A 26283-nucleotide genomic window follows, 5' to 3' on the forward strand; every position below is an offset into this window, starting at 1 on the left:
AATCATCTCTTATGTATAGTTCCTTACAATCTTTAAGTGTGTATTTCTATAACCTGTGTTTCCTAATATTCATTGAAAGATATGTTGAATTCTTAATAATATTATATGTATTCAAGAGAATGCTTATGCCTCTTTTTAAGATTGTTTTGGATTACGGAGATATTCATGTTTACTTCCTATTTCCAGTTTTTAGCTCACTAGCCACAAATACTTAGGAAGATATATAGGAATAACGCTTTGCTTTTATATGAGGCTTTATAGCTCCAAAGCACTTTTGAATCCATATCTCATTTAATATCAGGAAAACCTTGTGAGGCTAGGTAGAACAAGTATTTTTATTTTAAGATAAGGCTTAAAGTTGTTTAGTGCTTGGCTTACCACTAATAGAAAAATTACTTAAAGGCCGGGTACAGTGACTCACGCCTGTAATCCCAGCACTTTGGGAGTCTGAGGGGGGCAGATCACAAAGTCAGGAGATCAAGACCATCCTGGCTAACATGGTGAAACCTCGTTTCTACTAAAAATACAAAAAAATTAGTCAGGCATGGTGGTGAGTGCCTGTAGTCCCAGCTGCTTGGGAGACTGAGGCTGGAGAATGGCATGAACCCAGGAGGTGGAGCTTGCAGTGAGCTGGGATCGCGCCACTGCACTCCAGCCTGGGCAACAGTGCGAGATTCCATCTCAAAAAAACAATAAATAAAGAGAAAAATTACTTAAAATTAGCAGCAGATGAATAGATTTTAATTAATTATTAAAAGACCAACATAGCTCAAATAATACTAAAATTATTTAATAAATTAATACTGTTAAGATAATATATGTAAATTAAACCAAATAAATTGAATTTTGTTCTCTTTTTTAACATTCTGGATTGGCCTTTGATAACGTTTTTGGGCTTACCTTCCTGTTATTCAAAAATATTGATCAACCCTTGAACAGATAGCTGGCAAAATGCATGTTCTGGGGCTTAGAAATATCATGTGGTCCAGGGCCGGGCATGGTGGCTTACGCCTGTAATCCCAGCACTTTGGGAGGCCAAGGTGAGTGGACCACCTGAGGTCAGGAGTTCAAGACTAGCCTGGCCAACATGGTGAAACCCCATCTCTACAAAAATACAAAAATTAGCCGGGCATGGTAGTGCATGTCTGTCATCCCAGCTACTCAGGAGACTGAGGCAGGAGAATCCCTGGAACCTGGGAGGCAGAGGTTGCTGTGAGCCAAGATGGTGCCATTGCATTCCAGCCTGGGTGACAAGAGTGAAACTCCGTCTCAAAAAAAATGAACGAAAGAAATATCATGTGGTCCAATTTAATGTCCCACTCTTTCACCAGTTTTTACATAGAGAAAAGCCGTATGTGACACATTTCCTAAAGAGTGGGGCAAAAGAGATTACCAGTTAGTGGTGATCCCTGAGAACTACTCCTTATTCCTTTTGATATTATAGCCTGAGAGTGATAGATTTTAGAAGGAGAAAATATTATGTCACATATTTAGGAAATAAAGTATAAATTGACTTTTACAAGAGAATATTTTAAATATCCATTGATGCTAGAAAACATGGTAACAGACTGACTTTCATTGTTTTAAAATTTGTGTGTGTGTATTGTTCTTTATTTACTCTACCAAAAAAGGAAGATCCAAGATTGAAAATTCCAGCCCATCTGAGAGGAAAGACGTCACTTGATACTTCCAGTGATCTAGGGCCTTTACCTGTAAGTGTGTGGAAATGCTAACCCATCTAATTTGGCTATCTCAAATATTTTGTATTTTTGGATATAGTAGTTCTTTATCAGCTATAATTAATATTATTATTAAAATGTAGGCTGGGCGCGGTGGCTCATGCCTATAATCCCAGCACTTTGGGAGGCTGAGGCGGGTGGATCACAAGGTCAGGAGATCCAGACCATCTTGTGTGGATCGCGCCAACACACCATCTTGGCGAACATGGTGAAACCCCGTCTCTACTAAAAATACAAAAAATTAGCCGGACGTGGTGGCGGGCACCTGTAGTCCCATCTACTCAGGAGGCTGAGGCAGGAGAATGGCATGAACCCAGGAGATGGAGCTTGCAGTGAGCCAAGATAGTGCCACTGCACTCCAGCCTGGGTGAAAGAGCGAGACTCCATCTCAAAAAAATAAAAATTAAAAAAAAATTTAAAAAGGTTGATACCTTCTGAGAATGGAATGGAATATGCAAGTTAAACTAACCATACAACCAGTGCTATTTTTCTATCCATTCATCTAAAACCCTATCCTAACATAATGGAAATACATTCTTCATTATAGCCAGGATGGGAAGAGAGAACTCACACAGATGGAAGAATCTTCTACATAAATCACAGTATGTGCAATGCGATTTTTCATTATGTTATTTTTTGTTATAAATTTTATGTATGAGAAAGTACACCATTTTTCTTTTTCTTCCCTTCAGATATAAAAAGAACACAATGGGAAGATCCTCGGTTGCAGAATGTAGCAATAACTGGACCAGTAAGTCTCTCTGTGCCAATGTGCTCTGATGGGACTGTCCTCTCACCTGTCTCTTCAAGAGCAGATACTCAAGGGCATAACCCTACAGGCACTGAGAGGAAAGCACACTGGCCATTCTCTCTCCTCTCCCCCATTTCCCATACTCCAAGTCTCAGTTATTTGAAAAGATTCTATAACGTCATTATCTTTATCCTATGCCATAGCAGTGGGAGACAGGTGAGCCAGATAGTCGGAATGCTAAGGCAGTGTGGGCTGCTGAGCTCAGGCTGGTGCCTGCCACTGTCTGAACAATAATGTTGACAGTGCTCCACAAATCAGAGAGGAGCAGAGAGTGTATCTAGATGAGGAAGCAGCAGCACCCTATCCACTCCAGGGTCATTCTTAAATTTTTTAAAAGAAATCAGGCCAGGCTCACACCTGTAATCCCAGCACTTTGGGAGGCCAAGGAAGGTGGATCACCTGAGATCAGGAGTTCAAGACCAGCCTGGCCAATATGGTGAAACCCTGTCTCTACTAAAAATGCAAACAATATTAGGCATGGTAGCAGACACCTGTAGTCCCAGCTACTTGGGAGGCCGAGGCAGGAGAATCACCTGAACCCAGGAGGCGGAGGTTGCGGTGAGCTAAGATTGCACCACCACATTCCAGCCTGGGTGACAGAGCGAGACTCCATCTCAAAAAAAAAGAAAAAGAAAAAAGAAAACGAAAAAGAAATCATTGTAAATGCCCAGTATGTAAGACACATCCACACTTAAGTATAAATATTACCATGTATGATAACTGTAGTCAGATTGATAGGAAAATTATTATCCTTTTTTATAGCTGCTTTTTCCATTTTATTCAGATTTTGTTTTCTAATTCATAAAAATAAAACTGAAGATACCTTTTTTTATTACTATTTACTATCTCAACATGTAGTCCTTTAATGGCTCAAAAAGGCAATTCCTTGGAGTTCAAGGAAAAAGTACGCTTTTCACATTGCCCGTTTAATGGAGAAATCACTTTGAAAGTCTCTTTAGAAATGGAAATTTTTGTTTCTAGTATTTCTCTACCTGGAAGAAATTTCCTATTTCTGGCATGCTACCTTTTAAGAATATTGCATAATGAAAATTACAGCCATAGGAATTGTTGAATACAATTTTGTCTTAAACAGAGAAATTAAATATTTTAAAGTTTTGTATTTGTTTTTCTTCTAATTAAACTTTTCTTTCTAAATATTTTTCTTTTAATGCCCTTAACTTATGTTCGTAAAATACCCTGCTGGGAACTTTAAAAATTGTTCCAGAATAAAAACAACCTAAACTTCTTTATTTTTCCAAAATTTCCCACTAAAGGCAGTGCCCTACTCCAGGGATTACAAAAGAAAGTATGAGTTCTTCCGAAGAAAGTTGAAGAAGCAGGTTAGTGATGTTTGTGATAAATACTTGAGTCATCAATATGTAGATGGAAAGTAATGGGAAATGTTTTTTAAAGTAATAATTTGTTGTATATTTGTAACAACTTTGTGTAAACAGTTTTTCATAGAGAAAGGATGCTTATTTTTTGTGTAGCTGTGATATATCACTACAGACCACTGATTATTTTATGTCTTTATTTTGTAAGATATTTTATAATACAGAAAAATGGCATTTAAAGTTTGCTTTCCAGAGCTCTAACCTGATGTATCCTTGTGGGGTTCATGGGGCTTGATCTTGAGATCTGTAGAACCTGAGCAAGAGTGGCTCAGGAAATTATCTTCTGGCCTAGTCTTTGACTCTGTTGGAGGAGTCTGGATTTTTTTATGAGTTTGTTGTTTTCCAGCGGTAGTCATTCATTCTCTACAGCTTCGAATGTAATGTCTCTGCATAATTTAAAAATACAATCATGAGTGGAACTGTGCTCTTGTGACTTGTCTCCGTATGCTTATCAGTTATGTTCACTACACTTTTTCCCATCACCACAAATGCAATATGTTTGGAACTAAACTCATCATCTGGCCATCTATTTCATTTCTGTTGGTGTCTGCTAGTTTTAGTGCCTCTCTTACTTGCTCATCCTGTCCTCCTTTGCCTGCAGTTTAGGAATACTACCACTAGGTGGCCATATTGGGTTATACTTTCTTGCATTCTAAGCCAGAAGCTGGCTTTCACAAAGATTCAAGATGGTGGGTCGGCTACCTCAGATTTTTAACAAAAATAAAACATGATAGTTTTTTTAGTGTAAACATTTTATGCCCTAATAAAATCCTTAAATATCATCAACTTTCTAAACCCATTTTTAAGGATAATTTTGTGGGCCAGGCGCAATGGCTTACACCTGTAATCCCAGCGCTTTGGGATGTCGAGGCTGATGAAACACTTTTGAGGTCAGGAGTTCGAGACCAGCCTGGCCAACATGGTGAAACCCCCGTCTCTACTAAAAATACAAAAATTAGCTAGGTGTGATGTTACACACCTGTAATCCTGGCTACTCAGGAGGCTGAGGCAGGAGAACCGCTTGAACCCGGGAGGCAGAGGTTGCAGTGAGCCGAGATCACTTCATTGCACTGCAACCTGGGCAACAGAGTGAGACCCTGTCTCAAAGAAAAAGAAAAAAGGAAAGATAACATTGTGTCAAAATTTCTCTGGAAATTTGTTTTCTACTTCTAGATTTTGGGATTTTAAATGTTTGCTGATTCATTGTTCTGGTAAATATTTTCATTCTTAATGAGAATATGCTGGAGGAATAGAAGCACTAGCTTCTCCATTTGCCACTCTAAGTGGTTGAAACATGTTGTAGTATCTAATTGTTAATGTCTTCCAGGCAGCAGGAGATGGGAGGCAATGCCATTACAGGCCACAAAATACAAAAAAAAAAGATAAAAGCAATTATATTTGTTGATCTCTCACTGCATACCAGGCATTCTTCTTAGAAGTTTACATATGTTATTCATTTAATATCTACAATAACTCTGTAAGGAAAGGACTACTATTACATTTCACAGATGAGGAAACTGAGGCACAGAGCGAATAGGTAATGTGATCAAGTCCCATGGTTATTAAGTAGAAAAGCTAAGTGGTCTAGCTCCAGATCCCATGTTCCTAAGCAACATGACATATCATATTGGTGATTAAGAGAAGTAAGAGAGAAATTAATTAATTTGTATGGAAATTACCCAGAATGCAACAAAGGTAGGTAAAGGAATAAACATATAAAATAAAGGTTAAAAGACATGAAGTCGGCCAGGCTTGGTGGCTCACGCCTATAATCCCAGCACTTTGGGAGGCCGAGGCGGATGGATCACAAGGTCAGGAGATTGAGACCATTCTGGCTAACACAGTGGAGCACTGTCTCTACTAAAAATACAAAAAATCAGCCGGGCGAGGTGGCGGGCGCCTGTAGTCCCAGCTACTCGGGAGGCTGAGACAGGAGAATGGCGTGAACCCAGAAGGCGGAGCTTGCAGTGAGCCGAGATCGCACCACTGCACTCCAGCCTGGGCGACAGAGTGAGACTTCGTCTCAAAAAATAATAATAATAAATAAAATAAAATAAAAGGACATGAAGTCACTCCAGAAGGAGGGGACCAAGATCATAAGGAGAAGGATAAGAATATGAATTCTCACATTAATAAAAAGGCCCAAGCAGTATTTTAAAAATAAAATCTGTATCTAGACACATCATAGCAAAAGAGCAGAACACTTAGAATATAAGAACGTGTAGCACCAAAACAGAGAGAAAGAATATTAAAAACACCAGGTGCAGTGGCTCATGCCCGTAATCCCAGCACTTTGGGAGGCTGAGGCAGGAGGATTACTTGAGCTCAGGAGTTCAAACCTGCACTGAGCTATAATCATGCCACTGCACTCCAGCCTGGGTGACAGAGCAGTACTCTGTCTCAAAAAAAAAATTAAAAACCGGTGCTTGAGAGCCATGCACTGTCTTTAACCTTTTCCTCTTCCTTGTCCTCAACATCTTGTAGTTAGGAATAATGATGGCTAATAATTACTGTATGACAGATACTGTGTAAGCATTTTTAATGCATTATTCCATTAAGTCTTGAAACAACTCCCATGTGGATAGCTATCATTATTATTGTCCCTATTTTATAGATGAGGAAATTAATCCTTAGAAAAGACATGTAACCTGTCCAAAGTCTCACTCCTAATGAATGGTGGAGTCAAGATTTGAACACAGGGCCAGATTTCAGAATGCACGCACTTGTCTACTACTCAGTTCAAACACTCAAGTTTCTCCTGTAACCCTCTCTTCTTCCACTACCATTGCTCCTTCACAGGTCCCTCTATCTTCTCTCACTGAGCTATTCCAGGGATCTTTAACTGACCAGTGTGCCTCTTGTTTCTCCTCCTTAAAACCACCCTTTACACCCTGTCCCGTCAGCTTCTGAGAACCCAGCAATCTGACCATGTGGCTTTCCTACTTAGAAACTCTCTTCTCATCTGCATTCACACTGTCCACCCTCTGCCCCCAGACTGCTTTTTCACATTTTTTCACTATAATCCCTGCTTTCTTTCCCTTCCTCTCCCTTCTTCTCCTTGTGTACCCTGTAGGTATTAAATATATCAGACTCCTCATGTATGCTGTTCCTCCATCCTTCCCTCCCTTTCTCTCTGTCTAAAGACTTCTTCTCAAAGCCTTCTTGATTGCCTCATTTGAAGTCAATAGCTCAGTCTTTTATGCCCTGCAGAACATTGTTTCCATCTCTTATCATCAGCAGTTGTCCTCCTATTTTAAGTCTCAGAATTAGCAGCATTTACACTTGTTTTTCACATATGCACCAGATGAGAAACTCCTTGAGGAAGCAATGACATCTTACCCTGTAGTTTTATTCCCTTTATTCCCCATCATTGGCCCTACTACAATACCACCTGGCCCATAGTAGGCCTTTGATAAATGTTTACCTGCACCAGTTCCCTAGTATCCAGTCTAAAGTTGCTTTTCTGCAAGCTTACCATTTTTTTAATGACATAAGCAGTATAAGAAACTGCTCATATCATGCTTATATTGCTTATATCAACTGCTTACATTATTGTGTTTCTATAGGGCTTTCCATTTTCCCTAAGTAAATTGAGAATGAAACTGATTTTTTTTTTCCTTAGAGCTAACCTTCTTTTTTGGAGGTGACAGATGTTGATGGCATGTTTTCTCTTACTGATTTCCCCTGGAAATTTGCCCACGAAGTACTGAGGGATAAAATATTTAGATATATCTTTTGTAAAATGTACAAAAAGGTCTACCTAAAGCATAATTGTATACATTTGTCACATAAGCAAAAAAGGTACAAAAGATTAGTGAGGCAATGTAGCTCCATTAATTAAGAGCACAGACTCAGGAGCTAAGACTTTCTTAAGTTGTCTTCTTCAGTTTTATATGTAAAATGAAGACAATAATAGTAGCTTTTGCATAGTATTGTTATATAGTTAATTGAGTTAACCTACCATTCCAGGGGACCCATACCTGGCTGTATTAGTCCGCTTTCACGCTGCTGATAAAGACATACCCAAGACCGGGCAATTTACAAAAGAAAGAAGTTTATTGGACCTACAGTTCCACATGGCTAGGGAGGCTTCACAATCATGGCAGAAGGCAAGGAGGAGCAAGTCACATCTTACATGGATGGCAGCAGGCAAAGAGAGAGCTTGTGCATAGAAACCGTTAGATTTCATGAGACCCGTTCACTATCACGAGAACAGTGCAGGAAAGACCCGCCCCCATAATTCAATCACCTCTCCCCAGGTTCTTCCCAGGACACATGGGAATTGTGGGAGTTACAATTCAAGATGAGATTTGGGTAGGATCACAGCCAAAACATATCACTGGCACAGTCTGTAAATGTCACCATCTGTTAATGAGTGAAGGAAGATAGACTCCAGGGAGGAAAGTAGAGGTAGGGAAAACCCTGAACAGACAGGCAGGCAACAGCTAGCAGGCAGTGGCTATCCTACGGGTCACAGAATGGTGTTCATTGGAACTTAATATGAAAAGGACTATTAATGAAATGCCTTCATGGGGGCATTACCATCACCATCAATAGCTTCTTTAAGCTGAGTGCCATGGCTCATGCCTGTAATCTCAGCACTTTGGGAGGCCAAAGCGGGAGGATTGCTTGAACTTAGGAGTATGAGACCAGCCTGGGCAAGATGGCAAGACCTTAAAAACTTAAAAAATTAGCCAGGCATGATGGCACGCACCTATGGTCCAGTTACTTAGGAAGCGGAGGCAAGAGGATCACTTGAGCCCATGAGGTCAAGGCTGCAGTAAGCCATGTTCACGCCACTGCACTCCAGCCTGGATTACAGAGCTGTCTCCAAAAAACAAAAAGCTTCCTCAGATATAAAGAAGTCTGTATTACTAAGTAATTAGAGAAAATGCAGGAACTCTGTCATAGTGTAGAGGAAACCAAGACAATATACCTAGTTGTGTTTTCCCTGAGTATATTACGTAAGGAAAAAGAGACTTGGACACAGGGTGTAGAGGGAATGTTATAACTTTATGAGAGATAGGTTTGTGATTATGTTGAACTGATTTAAACAGTAAGTCTCTCCTCTGGATTTTCAGAATGACATTCCAAACAAATTTGAAATGAAACTTCGCCGAGCAACTGTTCTTGAGGACTCTTACCGGAGAATTATGGGTGTCAAGAGGGCAGACTTCCTCAAGGCTCGACTGTGGATTGAGTTTGATGGTGAAAAGGGATTGGATTATGGAGGAGTCGCCAGAGAATGGTTCTTTCTGATCTCAAAGGAAATGTTTAACCCTTATTATGGGTTGTTTGAATATTCTGCTACGTAAGTACCTTTACAATGATTATAGGCAGAAAAAGAAAAATCACTGCTTTAAAAGTAAGAGTCAAATGATACAAGGAAAATATATGTCATGCCAGAAAAGGGCAATTTTAACTAATGTTGCTTCAGAAGTGACTTTTTTAAAAGTTGTGGTGAAATACACGTTACATAAAATTTACCGTTTTAGGCCAGGCGCGGTGGCTTACGCCTGTAATCCCATCACTTTGGGAGGCCAAGGCGGGCGGATCACGAGGTCAGGAGACTGAGACCATCCTGGCTAACACAGTGAAACCCCATCTCTACTAAAAATACAAAAAAAAATTAGCCAGGCGTGGTGGCGGGCACTTGTAGTCCCATCTATTTGGGAGGCTGAGGCAGGAGAATGGCATGAACCTGGGAGGCAGAGCTTGCAGTAAGCCGAGATTGCATCACTGCACTCCAGCCTGGGTGACAGTGCGAGACTCCGTCTAAAAAAAAAAAAAAATTACCGTTTTAACCATTTTAAATACACAATTTAGAATCATTACGTACATTCATGTTGTTGTGCTGCCATCACCACCATCCAACTCTAGAACTTTTTCATCTTCCCAAAATGAAACTCCATACCCAGTAAGCACTTGCTCCCCATTCCCTGGCAGCCACCATTCTGCTTTCTGTCCCTGTAAATTTGACTCCTCTGGGTACCTCACATAAGTGGAATCATTCAGTATCTGTCTTTTTGTGACCAGCTCATTTCACTTGGCATGATGTCTTCAGGGTTCATCCATGTTGTAGCATGTATCAGAATGTCCTTCCTTTTTAAGGCTGAATAATATTCCATTATTTTTGCATATAATGCTTTGTTTAGGCCAGGCACAGTGGCTCACGCCTGTCATCCCAGCACTTTGGGAGGCCGAGGCAGGTGGATCACAAGGCCAGGAGTTCAAGACAAGCCTGGCCAACATAGTGAAACCCTGTCTCTACTAAAAATACAAAAATTTTGTGGCATGGTGGAGGGCACCTCTAATCCCAACTACCTGGGAGGCTGAGACAGGAGAATCACTTGAACCTGGGAGGCGGAGGTTGCGGTGAGCTGAGACCGTGTCATTGCACTCCAGCCTGGGGAACAGAGCAAGACTCCATCTCGAAAACAAACAAACAAACAAAACTTTGTTTATGCATTCATCTGCCAAAGGACATTTGGGTTATTTCCACTTTTTGACAGAAATTACTATTTTTAAAACCATTAAATTCAGTGGAGGAATGTGGTTCTAACAGTAGTAAACAACTCTTAAAAGAGGAAGATTATTTATAATTATTTGTCATATTAAAGTTTTTCAAATGAAGTATTTAAATGGGGTTGTCTTTACAGGGACAATTACACCCTACAGATAAATCCAAACTCTGGATTGTGTAACGAAGATCACCTCTCTTACTTCAAGTTTATTGGTCGGGTAGCTGGAATGGCAGTTTATCATGGCAAACTGTTGGATGGTTAGTATTAAGTATAAACTTTTACAATGTAATTACCTGTTCTCTTTCACTTGGTAATCATCCTAAATGTATTTGGTTTTTTGCAAGGTTTTTTCATCCGCCCATTTTACAAGATGATGCTTCACAAACCAATAACCCTTCATGATATGGAATCTGTGGTATGTCTTTTTCACTTGTAGTTTAGACAAAGTATAATTTAATAAGCAACTTGAACATTTTGAGTAATTTGCTTTTAATGACGTGGAAATTAATATATTACCATGTTTCAAAATACAAATGAACTTTTTCCTCAACATTTTATTATGAAAATGTTCTAACATTTAATAAAGATGGAAGAATTTTATACCACACACTTGTATATCCACTACTCACAATTGGTTTTTTTCTAGATTTACTGTATCACATACCTATCTGTCTATCCATCAGCCTATCTTAGTTTCTTCATGCATTTCAGAGTAAGTTATAGATAACAGTAAACATCCCACTAAATACTTCAATAGGTTGTACAAGTTATGTGTCTTTGGAATCAGTATTTGCATTACGATCTTTTATGATGAATATTGTGTGTGTGTGTGTGTATATATATATATATATATATATTTTTTTTTTTTTTTTTTTTTTGAGACAGAGTCTTGCTCTGTTGCCAAGCTGGAGTGCAGTGGCATGATCTCCGCTCACTGCAGCCTTCGCTTCCCAGGTTCAAGCAATTCTCTGCCTCAGCCTCCCGAGTAGCTGGGACTACAGGTGCGCGCCACCACGCCCAGCTAATTTTTGTATTTTTAGTAGAGACGGGGTTTCACCATGTTCGCCAGGATGGTCTCCATCTTTTGACCCCATGATCCACCCACCTTGGCCTCCCAAAGTGCTGGGATTACACACGTGAGCTACTGCTCCCGACCAAATGGTGTATATTTTTTAAATGGCAGTCGAAAGGCAAAGCATTATGGTTACGCTCCTAGAAAAAAACAGAAGCCCAAGGATTAAACACCTGACTGTAGCCACGTTGTTTCCTGTGCTGCTGAATAGCCTCACACAATGTGTGTACACATGAATTCTAGGACATCTTCCTTAGTACCGAGTTCATTTTTTATTTTCTTATTACATATTAACAGCACAAACAGTGTGCTTCTTTATAAATCGTAAGATTGCACAGTTATTTGAGTTGGTTCATTGAGCCTCTATATTTATTTAGAGATTTTTCTTTAACTTGGGCTGGGTATAAACAATGGCCTCCTCATAGCTACTTAAACATTTCACATACAGTACCGGACACAGGGGTGCGCAACTGTAATCCCAGCACTTTGGGAGGCTGAGGCGTGTGGAACTTGAGGTCAAGAGTTTGAGACCAGCCTGGCCAACATGGTGATACCCTGTCTCTACAAAAAATACAAAAATTAGCTGGGCGTGGTGGTGCATGCCTGTCGTCCCAGCTACTCAGGAGGCTGAAGTAGGAGAATCACTTGAGCCAAGGAGGTCGAGGCTGCAGTGAGCCACGATTGCCCCACTGCACTCCAACCTGAGGGACAGAGCAAGATCCTGTCTCAAAAAAAAAAAAAAAAATTAAATTAAAAAATAAAAATAAAACATTATAGTCACGTAGTCATATGAGGAATGTGCTAAGTGCTCCTGGATATCCAAAGCCAAAAGTTAGGTTGTATCTGAAAACTTCTGTATTCATTCCTTTAACTGGATAATACAATCTGTACCTCCACTGCTTCTACATAAACATAGATTCTGAACTTTTAAGTAGGCTCCACTTGATTGATTGATTGATTGATTGATTGGTGCATTTTTACTCTTGCCCTTACCTGTCATCCATCTCTTTTTGTAATACACACACATACACACATACATTTTTGTTTATGTGTGTAAGTAAAGGATGTGCATCTGACCTGTCATCTTTTACCCAATTACTCAGACCCTCTACATACTGGTTTTTTTTTTTTTGGCAATTTCAGGTGTGTTATATGTACAAATTTTAAATACATAATCTTTCCCATCTAGGATAGTGAATATTACAATTCTCTAAGATGGATTCTTGAAAATGACCCAACAGAATTGGACCTCAGGTTTATCATAGATGAAGAACTTTTCGGACAGGTTTGTGAATTTTGATCAGTTAAAATGTGAAACAAATGTTTCACATAAATTGTGAAACAAATGTTTAGATGTTAGTATGTACACTGAATACATTCCTAGGCTCTGTTTTTACATTTATTTTCCAATAACAAAAGTTGTCTCTCAGCAAGAATTTGTGCTTTCTTTAACATTTGACTCATTCCATATTTATTTTAGTAAAACTAATATTTTAAGTTTCCTTAGCTTTTAACTTGTGACTGGACTTAATTTAAAACACCAGGTTTCTTGTATAACTACAATATGTATACTTTTTTAAATTTTTCTCAGTAAAATAACATATCAAGTTATTGTGTTTAATTTTAGACACACCAACATGAGCTGAAAAATGGTGGATCAGAAATAGTTGTCACCAATAAGAACAAAAAGGAATATATTTAGTAAGTATTTTGTTAATAATTATTTTATGGGACATAATTTTGTACTTTACTCCAAAAGGACTCTGCTACCATCTTTCTCTGTCCCCTTGGCCAGAATCTCAGTGTTCTTTTTCTCTATCACAATGCGGTAGCAAGCACTCGTATTCAGCTTTTGCACTGGGCTCAGCTAGCCTTTAGTTTTTGTTTCTAACTAGAATAATTGTGACTCAGAATTTTGTCTTGGTTCACATGAAAATGAAATGTTGTTTCTTTTTAGTCTTGTAATACAATGGCGATTTGTAAACCGAATCCAGAAGCAAATGGCTGCTTTTAAAGAGGTATTCATTTTTTTATTTGCTCTCCCATAATTTCATAGTATAACCCATGAGTTTCTTTTTTGTAATTATTATACTTTAAGTTCTAGGGTACATGTGCACAATGTGCAGGTTTGTTACATATGTATACATGTGCCATGTTGGTGTGCTGCACCCATAAGTTTCAAATATTGGGCCTCATCACATCTGAGAAAAACAAGTGTATGGCTTGTTTTGTGAAATCATTCTAAATTATATTTTTATATTAACTAAATATTTCATTCAGTCATTCAAGAAGTCTAGACAATAAACATTGACAGGTCCCCTTTCCCCCAAGCCTTTTCCCTATTCCATTCCCTTCACCTTAGGACAGCAAAAGAACAAGAGTGCTTTAGGCATAGTATAACGTATTGTTTGTTTTTCTAAATAGGATCACCTTAGACGTTTTGTTTTTTGACTTTCTTCTTTTTTTTTTTGAGACAGAGTCTCACTCTTTCGCCCAGACTAGAATACAGTGGCCTGATCTCGGCTTACTGCAACCTATACCTCCCAGGTTCAAGCGATTCTCCTGCCTCAGCCTCCTGAGTAGCTGGGATTACAGGTGCCCGCCACCACGCCCAGCTAATTTTTATATTTTTAGTACACACAGGGTTTCACCATGTTGGTCAAACTGATCTCGAACTCCAGACCTCAAGTGATCCACCCGCCTTGGCCTCCCAAAGTGCTGGGATTACAGGCATGAGCCACCGCACTCGGCCTACTTTCTTCTTTTATCAAATATTTATTGGGGATATTTACATGTGAAGACATATAGCTGCCTTTCTTTGTGGCTATATTTTATTCAGAATATAAATTAGTAAGTTACTTAAAATTTCCCCAATTGGTAGACAGATTGTCAGAGCACTCATTTCTTAAGATAACTTACACTCTTCTGTTAAATAAATATCTGGCTGGGCGTGATGGCTCATGCCTATAATCCCAACACTTGAGGAGGATGAGGTGGGAGGACTGCTTGAGCCCAGAGTTTGAGACCAGCATGGACAACATAGGGAGACCTTATCTCTATAAAAAATTAAAAATTAGGCTGGGCACGGTGGCTCATGCCTGTAATCCCAGCACTTTGGGAGGCCGAGGCTGGTGGATTGCCTGAGTCAGGAGTATCAGACCGGTCTGGCCGACATGGTGAAACCCCATCTCTACTAAAAATACAAAGAAATTAGTCAGATGTGGTGGCGTGCACCTGCAGTCCCAGCTACTCGGGAGGCTGAGGCAGGGGAATTGCTTGAACCCGAGAGGCAGAGGTTGCACTGAGCTGAGATCACGCCACTGCACTCCAGCCCAGGCAATGGAGCGAGACTTCATCTCCAAAAAAAAAAAAAAAAATTAGCTTGGTGTCATGGCATGTGCGTATGGTCACAGTTACTTGGGAGGCTGAGGCTAGAGAATCACTTGAGCCTTGGAAGTCGAGGCTACAGTGAGCTATGAGCTATGATGGCACCACTGCACTCCAGTCTGGGCTACAGAGTAAAACCTTGTCTCTAAAGTGTGTGTGTGTGTGTGTGTGTGTGTGTATCACATACTCTTTCATAAATTCCGTCTTGAGTACTATGTGTATGGTGCTGTACCAGGCCAAAAGACATAAGTCCTGCTATTAAGGGATGTATGATGTAAAGAGAGAAATGAACAGAGGCAAGCATAAAGTGCTAGGTGAGCAGAGAAGAGTGCAAACCAGAGAGGGGCAAAGGAAGGGACAAAGAAGGACTAGAGGGATTGGCCAACCATGGAGAAGAGGGAAATGCAGTTGTAAGCAGCAGGAGCAGCGTATGTGAAGTCTGGCAGGAAGGTAGGCTGTACCCACAGGCAGTTGAGTATGCTGGGTGAGAGAATGCAAGAGGGAAACAATCAGCCTGCAGAGCTAACAGACCAGCTTATACAGGGCCTGTGTGTGAAGCGGTAGAGTCTGGAGTTTTCTCTGAATTTCAGTGAGGGGGAAGGAAGGTAGCATTAAAGGCTATTAACCAGTAAGACACCAAGATTCAATTTGTGTTTTAGATCATTCTGGAAGTGCTATGTAGAACGAGTTAGAGGAGAGCAACACTAGCAGCAGAGACTTCCCAGGAGAGTTGGGAAAGTGCTACATAATCTGGTGAGAAATGGTAAGGAATTAAGGGAATGGTGAGGGAGTTGAGATAGGAATGGGAAGGGAATGAAGATAGTGGTGGTGGTCAGAGCTTCATGTGCGTTTGAATGGCGTTCAGAAAGGGAGAATTCAAGGATAGAGATGTATGGATTTGGGGATCATTTGCCTATGTGTAGTGAAGCTGCGAACTTGATACAATGGAAAATGTGAAAGGGCAGTGAAAGTGGATGGCCTGACATGTGGAGAGAGAACTGGGAACACCAGCGTCTTAACTGTTGTTTTGAATGGATGGTTTATGAATGGACAGGTTAGGGCATAGGAGAAAAAAGAAAAAAAAAAAAAAAAAAAAGACTGTAAAGGAAATAAGGAAATTAACAAAGGCAGACAGAAAGGTATCAAGAGCAGAGAGAGTTTCAATAGCAAAGATGGTTTTAATCATATACTGCAAAGAAGTCAAATATGATAAGGAATTAAATGTGTTTGTTAGATATAGCTGCAAAGCCGTCTTTGACTTTTTCCAGAACAATTTCAAGGAAGCTGTAGTGTAGAAGTCTGATTGCAATGGGTTGAGTGTTAGATGGGAGGTGAGTGAATGGATTTGCTAGGTGCATAACACTGTCAAGAACTTGTCTGTGAAGGGAAAAAGAGGGTCATTAGTTTTGTTTTTGTTTTTTGTTTGTTTGTTTGCTTTAAAGGTAGATATGGCTTGAGCAAATTTAAATGCATAGAGAGTGAGCCAATAAAGAGAAAGAGATCTAGTGAGATGACCTCCCTGAGGAGCAGGTGAAGCACAGGTGCAGGCCTAGCCTGAAAGAAGAGGTGGCACTTCTGTCTTCCACTGCGGCAGGAATGAGGCCATGACAGGTGTTGGTGATGGTTGGGACGCAGGGATGCAGAAGCTTGAGGGAGTTCCATCATGCATAATTGCCTCTGTTTTCCCTCAAATAGAACTTATACTTACCTACGGTAAAGAAGGGGTGATGTGGAGGCTTGAGAAGGATGGCAAATTTGTTTTTTGTTGTTGTTCTTGTTGTTTTGAGACAGGATCTCACTTTGTCGCCAAGGCTGGAATACCTCAGCCTCCCCAGTAGCTGGGACTACAGGTTCACACCACCATGCCTGGCTAATTTTTGTATTTTTTTGTAGAGACGGTGTTTCACCATGTTTCCGAGGCTAGTCTCAAATTCCTTGAGTCAAGCAGTCCGCCCACATCAGCCTCCCAAAGTGCTGGGATTACAGGCATGGACCACCGTTCCTGGCCACAGGAAGTTTTTAAAAAAGCCACTTTGAGGAATAAATGAGAGAACAGACTGTGCACATGTACATTTTCTGGCCAATATTGAGATCTCAGTGAAGAGCCTGTGATTGTGTAGTGGTAGAAACTTGTGTGTCTGTGGGATTCCTCCAGTAGCACGCAGAAGCTGAAGCATAGGAAAGGCTATTGGCCCTGTCCATCAGGTTTTTAAATACATTTTTTTCTAGGGATTCTTTGAACTAATACCACAGGATCTCATCAAAATTTTTGATGAAAATGAACTGGAGGTAAGACATAACATTTTATGTTGAAACAGAAATTTCGAACCCATTATTTTCCTTGTTTGTAATTTGACTTTTCTTACATAGCTTCTTATGTGTGGACTGGGAGATGTCGATGTGAATGACTGGAGGGAACATACAAAGTATAAAAATGGCTACAGTGCGAATCATCAGGTTATACAGTGGTTTTGGAAGGTAATTTGAAACTTCTATTTTCGTAAATTACTTTTTGATAGATTGAATCATATTTAAGTCAACTCTTGATTAACTATACTGGTGGATTACATTTAACTGACACAGAAAAATATACAGACCAGCAAAAATGATCTTTGATTTTGTACCGTATACATGCACCTTCTGGGTCTCTAACTATTACTAGGTAAGTAAAATGTTCAGAAAGTAGTAAGCAGAATGACAGGCTGAGACAGGCACTTAGTTTTCTACTAAAAGTAGGGACTCTGAAAGAACTCGTAATAACCTGCAGGGTATTCCGAGGGACTCCTGAGTGGCTCTTTTAAAATGTCTCATAGAGAAATGTGTATGCCATTCAATAATATTAATATAATGTGTTTTTTGAGATGGAGTCTTGCTCTGTCTCCCAGGCTGGAGTGTGATGGTGCAATCTCAGCTCACTGCCACCTCCGCCTCCCATGTTCAAGCAATTCTCTTGCCTCAGCTTCCCGAGTAGCTGGGATTACAAGTATGCATCACCATGCCTGGTTAATTTTTTTGTATTTTTAGTGGAGACGGGTTTCACCATATTGGCCAGGCTGGTCTCAAACTCCTGACCTCAAGTGATCCGCCCACCTCAGCCTCCCAAAGTGCTGGGATTATAGGCATGAGCCACTGCGCCCAGCATATAATTTTTAAAAGTCGTAAGTCACAACTCAAGAGAAATTTTGTTACTTCATTAGGTTATAATCCCATTCTAAAAAGTTACCATGTAGCCTTACAAATAAAGTTTTCAAGAACTTTATAAACCACCCATAAATAAAAATGTAATTAAAAGAAACATCCACATCTAGTAAGGGATTATTAATATTCTAGCTAAATTCTGATAGCTTATGTTTCAGGATAATTTGTTTACCTTTTTCCCAGTGCTGTTCCCTAAATGATGTTTTTATCTTATTCAGGCTGTTTTAATGATGGATTCGGAAAAAAGAATAAGATTACTTCAGTTTGTCACTGGCACATCTCGGGTGCCTATGAATGGATTTGCTGAACTATATGGTAAGGATTTTCCATAGATCATTTAAAAAAAAAAAAACAGAGTGATGCCTATTGTCTTTTTGATGGCTGATGAATCCTCACGCTTCCATCACTTACTAACATTTAGCTTAATTTTAAAAAGAATTAAGATTTTGAAAGATACCATTAGAGACACTGGAGTAGGCTAAAATATATCTACACCTTCTAATCAGATAATACAGGGGAAAACTGGAAACATCAGATGACTTGGGTCACTTTCCCTTCTGTCACTTCAGAGTCTATGCCCAGTATGCGTCAGTTACAGAAAAAGCATTACCTTGGCCGGGAGGGGTGGCTCACGCCTGTAATCCTAGCACTTTGGGAGGCCGAGGCAGGAAGATCACTTGAGGTCAGGAGTTCAAGACGAGCCTGGCCAACACAGTGAAACCCCATCTCTACCCAAAAATACAAATATTAGCTGGGCTTGGTGGTGCGCACCTGTACTCCCAGCTACTCGGGAGGCTGAGGCAGTAGAATCGCTTGAACCCGGGAGGCAGAGGTTGCAGTGAGCCAAGATTACACCACTGTAGTTCAGCCTGGGTGACAGACTGAGACCCTGTCTCAAAAAAAAAGAAAAAGCGTTACTTCTAATGTGATAGTTCAGGATAGCATTTGAAGTTTCACAGAATGTCACTAAGTGTATTTAAGTTGAATACCTTTAGGGAAATGCTGGACTAAACAAAGTTAAATGGATTTCTTCAGGACTTGTGTAGAACCTTTCCTGTTAGAAGAAAACAAAAGCATTGTTTCCCAAACTTATTTGATCATGAAATCTTTTTTTTTTTTTTTTCCTTTCAAGATAGGAGTCTACTATTTTTCATTTCCTGGGGGAAGCGCCAGGACTGGGAAGAAGACTGCACATATCTCTTGATTTTTAGAATAGTTAATGCAGTTTTCAGTAAAGTAAGATTCTATGTATTCTATCAAATTATTTTTCAGTTGATGTATAAAACTGGAGGTGTGTTTTGTTTAAAAGTGCCATTTCTGATGTAGATTGCAGCAACTTTTCTTACATTGATTCATATTCTATTTATTGGAATGATATTTACTTGCTTTTAAGGATACCAAGAATCCAAGAATAAATCTTTTAGAAAGGGTGTAGCTGAAGTGGGAGCCCTACTCAGAACAACGAGTAAGATTAGGATTGTCCTGGGGATTAGAAGTCGGGACTGCTGCCTAGGAAATTGCTAAGCTGAATTTGTTGTGCAAATAGAAGCTGACCATCTGATGGGATAGCTAAACCCTTTCTTCATGGCAAATCTGGTCAGCTTGCCAAGCCTCATTAATGTGTGTTTGCAGAACTGATCAAGCAGCTGCTACTTCTCTACCTAGAGTAACCACTCAAAGTGGTCAGCTTTGCCACTAACCAATTCCGTCATTCTTTGCCTAATTGGACTTCATAGCCTCTTTCTTTTTCGTGGTTTCACCTGACTCCCCTTCCTCTCTCTTCTCTGCCTTAATCAGTTGGTAGTGAAAAATAAAGGCAGGGCAAACAAATGCCCCTTTCCATCTCTGGCCTCTCTTCCCTCTTTTATGTAACCCAGCCCTTTAACCATCCACTGATTTCATGCACTGTTTGAAATTTGGGGCAAATATGCCACACAGAGAGCCAGAGTTGTTTGTGTTAGAATATAAAGTCAAATTCTTCTGTATTTATAGAAATAAGTTATTTCAAAATGTTAAAATTTAATATTAGATAGCCAATAAAAAGTATGTTAAGTTGGCTAGGTGCAGTAGCTCATGCCCGGAATCCCAACATTTTGGGAGGCTGAAGCAGGCAGATCACCTGAGGTCAGGCATTCAAGACCAGCCTGGCCAACATGGTGAAACCCCGTGTCTACTAAAAATACAAAAATTAGCTGGGTGTGGTGGCACGCCCCTGGAATCCCAGCTACTTGGGAGGCTAAGGCATGAGAATCATTTGCACACAGGAGGCGGAGGTTGCAGTGAGCCGAGATCATGCCATTGTACTTCAGCCTAGGTGACAGAGTGAATGGCTTGTGGCCAGGAGTTCAAGACCAGCCTGGGCAACATAGTGAGACCCCCATCTCTACAAAATGAATTTTTGTAAAAGTTAGCCAGGCATGGTGGTGCACATCTGTAGTCCTGGCTACTCAGGAGGCTAAAGCAAGAAGATCATTTGAGCACAGGAGCTTGAGGCTACAGTGAGCTTGAATCATACCACTGCACTCCAGCCTGGGTGACAGAGGGATCCCCCATCTCTAAAATATAAATAAATAAATAAACCAGATTAGTTCCCTGTGTGTGTAGGTTCTACACTAGAAAAAGTTTTGATATGCCTAGAGATCCCTGTAGAGAGTAAATGAAACCAAATACATTCTTCCTTATAGGTTCAAACGGACCACAGTCATTTACAGTTGAACAGTGGGGTACTCCTGAAAAGCTGCCAAGAGCTCATACCTGGTAAGCAGTTGTTTGGACCTTGATAAAACAAAGCCTCAGAGAGTGAGGTTCCTCTGACTATTAGTCTAGCTACAGCAGGGCTAGTCTCCTCTGTGTTATGTCGGTGGCAGGTATGGATTAGGGGTAAGGAGGAGTTGGTGACACTAACCCAACAAACGTGTGTTTTGTTACCAAGTCAGCTCGGGCTTGAAGTCCAGGTAGCTGAAGATCAGAGAGACCCATCTAAACTGAGTGCTGAGTGATGGGCTGTCCCAAGAGGGGCTAGAACATTCCATTTTGGAGGTTGAAATGAAAGAGGAACTCAGACATTTGGAAGATGTGGTGGGGGCAGGACTCCACAAGGAGTCGTGCAGAGTATCCATGCCCAGAACCCAGTCCTACATCTTACTTCTACCCCTGGTGAAAAGACGTATTTTGGTGGTGTTGGCACATCCTCATCATGAATAGCAGCGTTGCTCTGTTTGCTGCTATTTCAGTGTCTTTCAGTGGTACCTGCTTTTTCAGTGACTTTCATAACCAGTTCCTCTCTGTTCTTTCAGTTTTAATCGCCTGGACCTGCCACCTTATGAATCATTTGAAGAATTATGGGATAAACTTCAGATGGCAATTGAAAACACTCAGGGCTTTGATGGAGTTGATTAGATCACAAATAACCATGTATAGTGTTTTCACTGCCGTCGTTTTATAACCAAAATCTTGACTTAAAATTTTCCAGGGAACTACTAAAATGTGGCCACTGATTCTTCCCAGATCTTGAAGAAAATCATATAAAAAGCATTTGAAGAAATAGTATAACAACTTATTTTCAATCACTTTTAAATAATGTGTTGCATTTACACAGTTGTTTCATTCTGTCTTTAGAGCTAGGTGCCTTCCTAAAGCCAGGCACTACCACACCTGGCTTTAGAGTTCACGCAATAAGGATATAAGTCCGGTATGACTTAGTGAATTTTGTCCTTAACATTTACCTCTTGTATAGTATTTGCCAGGCTGTTTTTTCTTAAACTACTGAGATGATAACTGTGAAATATTTGTGATAAGTGTCATGTGTGAAAAGTTTGATGCATTTTGAGATGGAAAACTGAAATTTGAAAAAAGAAATACTTTACTATTGAGTAAACTACAATATATTTAGTGCTACTCGCAGCTATTTATTATTTTGTAGACCTGCCTTACGCACCTTACTGCCTAGATTTTTGGAAAAAAACTTGGAAAGTGTGTTACCTGTATTTCCAGGTAAGTTATACCTGGAAACTCACAGAAAAACTGTTTACTTCTTCACTTTCAAAGTATTTGGCTTTTGTTAATACGCAGTTTTTACTAAACAGGTGGTTCATAAGACATGTGAAGCAAATCCATATTTGCAATGAGTAAAAAGTATTAAAGCCTTTTTCTCTTGCCTGCATATCCTCTTGACCATTGGCATAGTCATCACTTTTTCATTTTAGTGTAGTTAGAAGAATTCCTTCTTCAAACATTAAAGATCCACAAAGCAGTATTTCTAAGTATGCCTTGAAGAACTAAATGAAGTGGATAGCACTTGCCTTTACTAGACATTCTTTACACTTGTACAATTATGTAGTAAATGTATGTTTACAGGGTTTATTATGTTTACAGATTAAGCTAATTTCTGTAGTTGCATTTTTATATTTTTAGTATCACTCTAGTAAAAAAAACCAAATGATTTGTTTAAAATAACCAAAGAGTTGTTATAATGCATAATTTGTATTAAATTTATTACTATTTCTTATGCCTTTTAAAAATACTGTTTACTATGAAGACAATGTTTTTATTACAAATCCAGAACTCTCTAGGCAAAATGCTACAGTTCGAATCTTCCTTTAACCAAACTCAAGTACATAAAGACCATGTACATGTATTCATCAAATATTTATTGAATGCTGCGTGCATAGCGCTGTGCTATGCTCTGGGGTAAGGGTTGTCAGCTTCAGAGAAGCTGAGTCCTGATCCTCAAGGAATTTGCAAATGTGTCGATGAATTTGTAAAACAATCAAAAGTAGGGGTAAGCAGAATAAGGCAAAAGGGAAAGTGTTCTAGGTTCCAGCACACCTGCAAAGATAAAGTATGCCAAGACTGTATTTATATTTCATACTTACATTGTTTCATCCTTATATTGTAATGATTATATAGAAAATGCTCTTAAAAAGATAAAACCTATTTCTCAGTATGGTATCTTGGTGATTTAGGAATAATTGTAAATATATGTTGTGAATCTTCTTAAATATATATATATACACCCTGTGAGAACTGTAAAAAGTACCTCTGGTTCTTGGTTTAAGTTTGTTGGGGTATGACATGATGCGTACTCATTAGCACCTGATAGAAATTTGAAATACGACAGTAGCAAAACCACTTTCTACTTTCCAAACACCACATCATCAGCATGGTTTGGGGGAAGCAATTCACAGATCAACATACCCTGCGTTTTGTCTTCACCATTGTCAACCAGCAGTCAAGGATGAGCACCGGGTATAGTCCTGGTTTGATCTCTCACCAGCCATGTGAACTGAAGCAGCTTACTTAACCTCTCTGGATTCATATTTCTTCATCTGTCAAATGAGAATAATCATGCCCACCCTCAATGCCATGCCAGATTGTCATAAGTTCCAGACAGATGAGAAAGCAAAAAGTACTTTGTAAAGTGTTATACAATCAGAAGGTGCTTTGTGCTGACCATCAGATTGTGTCAAGTCAGGTGTGCAAATTGACCACACTCCCAAAGAATCGTTTAAAAGTAAAGTGACTTCTAAGAGACAAGGAAGTAGGAGCATATCTGATATTAAATACATAAATATATATAGATACACATGTGTATATCTGTATATGGATCTTACCATCATAATTCTTTTTCTTCATATCAGCAAAGTAATAGTAATGTGGGCCAATGCATTTTGGAAATGTCTTCATTATGTAGAATGGAATGTGAAAATTACTTTTGTTAAAATAGGATTTTGCTGCAATTATTTAAATATTATGTTTGCGAAGTATCTAAGCATGAGAAAATACAAAGCTTTCTTTTTATCTGGCTGATACTCATTTGGGTGATTCTGTAACTCATAGAACACGGTGTTAATGAGACCAGACTCACTGCCACCAGTCCCCAGCTGCAGACCTTCATCCCCTTCCTCTCCCACTGGGGGCTCATGGTCTGGAAGGAATGTGCATCAAGCAACACAGGCCCTTATCCCATATAGAAAAGTGTCTCAAATGCATTCTACTGCTGGACAGTCAGTAGGATCATTTTCATAAAGCAAGGACATCCTATGTTTCTAGAAATTATAAGCATATAACTTTAACCTACAACATCTGATTAAAAAATTGTAACATAAAATTGTATTACAAATACATTTCATCAGAACTCAAATTTAAATGGTGTTTGTTTTAGGTTTTTATTTATAATACTGAAGTTATTCCATATAAGTATCAAGTTAAACACAATTCATTTTGATTATAAACTGTTTGACTTTTTAAAATCTTCTGATATGGTAAATATATATATCAAGATTGATGTATCAAAATTTATTGCACACTGTAAAGTATAAAATCATTTTTTAAAATCTTGAATCCACAAATAAAGTTTATTCTGATTTAAAAAAACACAGCTGTGGTTCATTATAAAATAGGAGTGTGTCCAAGTCAGTATGCTGGGTGATGTCTTCTGGTCTAGTTCCTTACAGCAACATGTTAAATTCTCAATGCAATCCTAAACTTATTACCTGATGAACTAACATGATTATAAACTCTCAACCACAGATAATCAATTTCCACTTTACAAAAAGGTCATATGCGTAAGTCTGGTTGTTAGTGAAATATCCAGAAGATAAAATTAACAGTTAAAAATGGACTGGATTTCAGGCACCTTGCTGCTGATGAGAGAAGCCAGTCTTGTAGCCAACCACTATTTATAACATCATTTCTATGAGAAAAAGAGTTCCGAGTGTTAATTCAGAACGAAGTGTCTTTTCCTCCTTCCTCTCAGACATGAGAATTAGTTTCCCAGTTAGAAGGGAATCCACTCCCACCCACTCAAGCCAGCCTGGGAAGGTGCTGTTCCAGCCCCACGTTTCTGCCACAATCCAGACCATACCTTTTAATGTGGGGGGCTCAGGCCATGGCCCTCTGCTTCCACCCTTCCTGTTCTAGCCAGCTTGGACAGCAGCTAACCCACACTATGCCCCACTTGTACAAGAAGTCCTTGCTTTGCTGTCCATCATGGCAGATATTTACTTTATAAATGATATTAAACTAAGATTAGAATGTCAGGACCTCACTATGAAGAAAGAGTCTTAGTAGATTTTTGTATATTTTCCTTGAAAGTTAAAGCCTATCACTACACTAGCCTTCTGCTTCTGTTCCACTCATCTCTTCCCCTGCAATGCATCCTATACAGTACCTCCATCACAACCAGTGTTTCCTTCTTAGCACACAGATTTGATCAGGTTACTGTACTGCCAGAAAACCTGAGAGCTCCCCAGAGCCAAAAGCATGAAGCACAAACCCGTTAGCATGGAAGTTGGCATGGAGTGCAGTCCATCCTCAGCCTAAGGTCTCAGTTCCACCTTCCATCATACCTCACTCAGGAGCCCTTGGTTCCCCTCCAGATCAGAGTCCTTCCAGCCCCTAATCACGGCAGACTCAATGCCACCTGAGTGCTTTCGTTTCTCATGTCTACTTGAATAAGTCATTCCACTTTCTGGACACAGTGGAAAGGTGCTGTGGCCTCAGCAGTTGGTATATACTAGTGTAGAAGACATTGCATTACAATTCTTTGTTTATGTAATTCTGTCCTACAAACTTCTGGGCAGTTTGAGGACAAACACAATTCTGTATCCATCTTTTTCGTATGTTCATTTCCCAATGCAAATATTGATGAATTTGAGCTTTAAAAGACTGTTTGTGTATAGAATCCATTTGGGAGCACGTATGGTGTGCCTGGAACTGCAAAAATGTGCAGGAGCTCTGTATTTAGGTGGATATTGGGGACTACGTAAATATTCAAGCAGAGAGGGAGCTTGATTGAGATCCTGCTGAGTGCGGAGTTCTGCAGTAAACACTTTATGTGGATCTCATTTAATCTTCATAAAAACTCAGTGAGACAAGTTTTATAGGCTCAGGGACAAGTAAGACACCTAAGGCTACACAGCTTGTAAACTCAGTGGATTTAGGAACCACAACAAAGAAAAGCTATGGAATCCAACAAATTACCAAGATGTATCCGTTTTCTTGGGCTGCACAACAAATTGCCATAAACTTAGCAGCTAAAAACAATACCCGTTTATTATCTCAGGGTTCTGTAGGTCACAAGTGCACATGGTCTTAGCTTAGGGTTCTCTGCTCAGGGTCTCTCAAAGCCAAAATCATGGTATTGGGGCTATTGCCT

At 39.6% G+C, this 26283-nt stretch overlaps 1 protein-coding gene across 6 annotated transcripts in view; it reads left to right on the forward strand.

Annotated features, from left to right (window-relative positions):
- NEDD4 (NEDD4 E3 ubiquitin protein ligase) overlaps positions 1-24493 on the forward strand; it is a 168020-nt gene extending 143527 nt beyond the window's left edge. For 5 of the 6 annotated variants that reach the window (XM_023228624.2, XM_023228619.1, XM_023228620.1 and 2 more), the window contains 15 exons: positions 1632-1712; positions 2287-2341; positions 2432-2490; positions 3825-3890; positions 9026-9255; positions 10604-10725; positions 10813-10883; positions 12730-12825; positions 13168-13241; positions 13498-13558; positions 17157-17216; positions 17298-17405; positions 18344-18440; positions 20810-20882; positions 21422-24493. In XM_023228624.2, the coding sequence (XP_023084392.1) occupies positions 1632-1712; positions 2287-2341; positions 2432-2490; positions 3825-3890; positions 9026-9255; positions 10604-10725; positions 10813-10883; positions 12730-12825; positions 13168-13241; positions 13498-13558; positions 17157-17216; positions 17298-17405; positions 18344-18440; positions 20810-20882; positions 21422-21524 (1356 nt within the window). In that variant the 3' untranslated portion in view covers positions 21525-24493. The remainder of the gene's footprint in view (positions 1-1631; positions 1713-2286; positions 2342-2431; positions 2491-3824; positions 3891-9025; positions 9256-10603; positions 10726-10812; positions 10884-12729; positions 12826-13167; positions 13242-13497; positions 13559-17156; positions 17217-17297; positions 17406-18343; positions 18441-20809; positions 20883-21421) is intronic. The other variant, XM_023228625.2, reaches the window with a different exon arrangement.
- The last annotated feature ends 1790 nt before the right edge of the window (positions 24494-26283 follow it).

This window comes from Piliocolobus tephrosceles, chromosome 6 (genome assembly GCF_002776525.5).
Source record: "Piliocolobus tephrosceles isolate RC106 chromosome 6, ASM277652v3, whole genome shotgun sequence".
Classification (NCBI taxonomy): Eukaryota; Metazoa; Chordata; class Mammalia; order Primates; family Cercopithecidae; genus Piliocolobus; species Piliocolobus tephrosceles.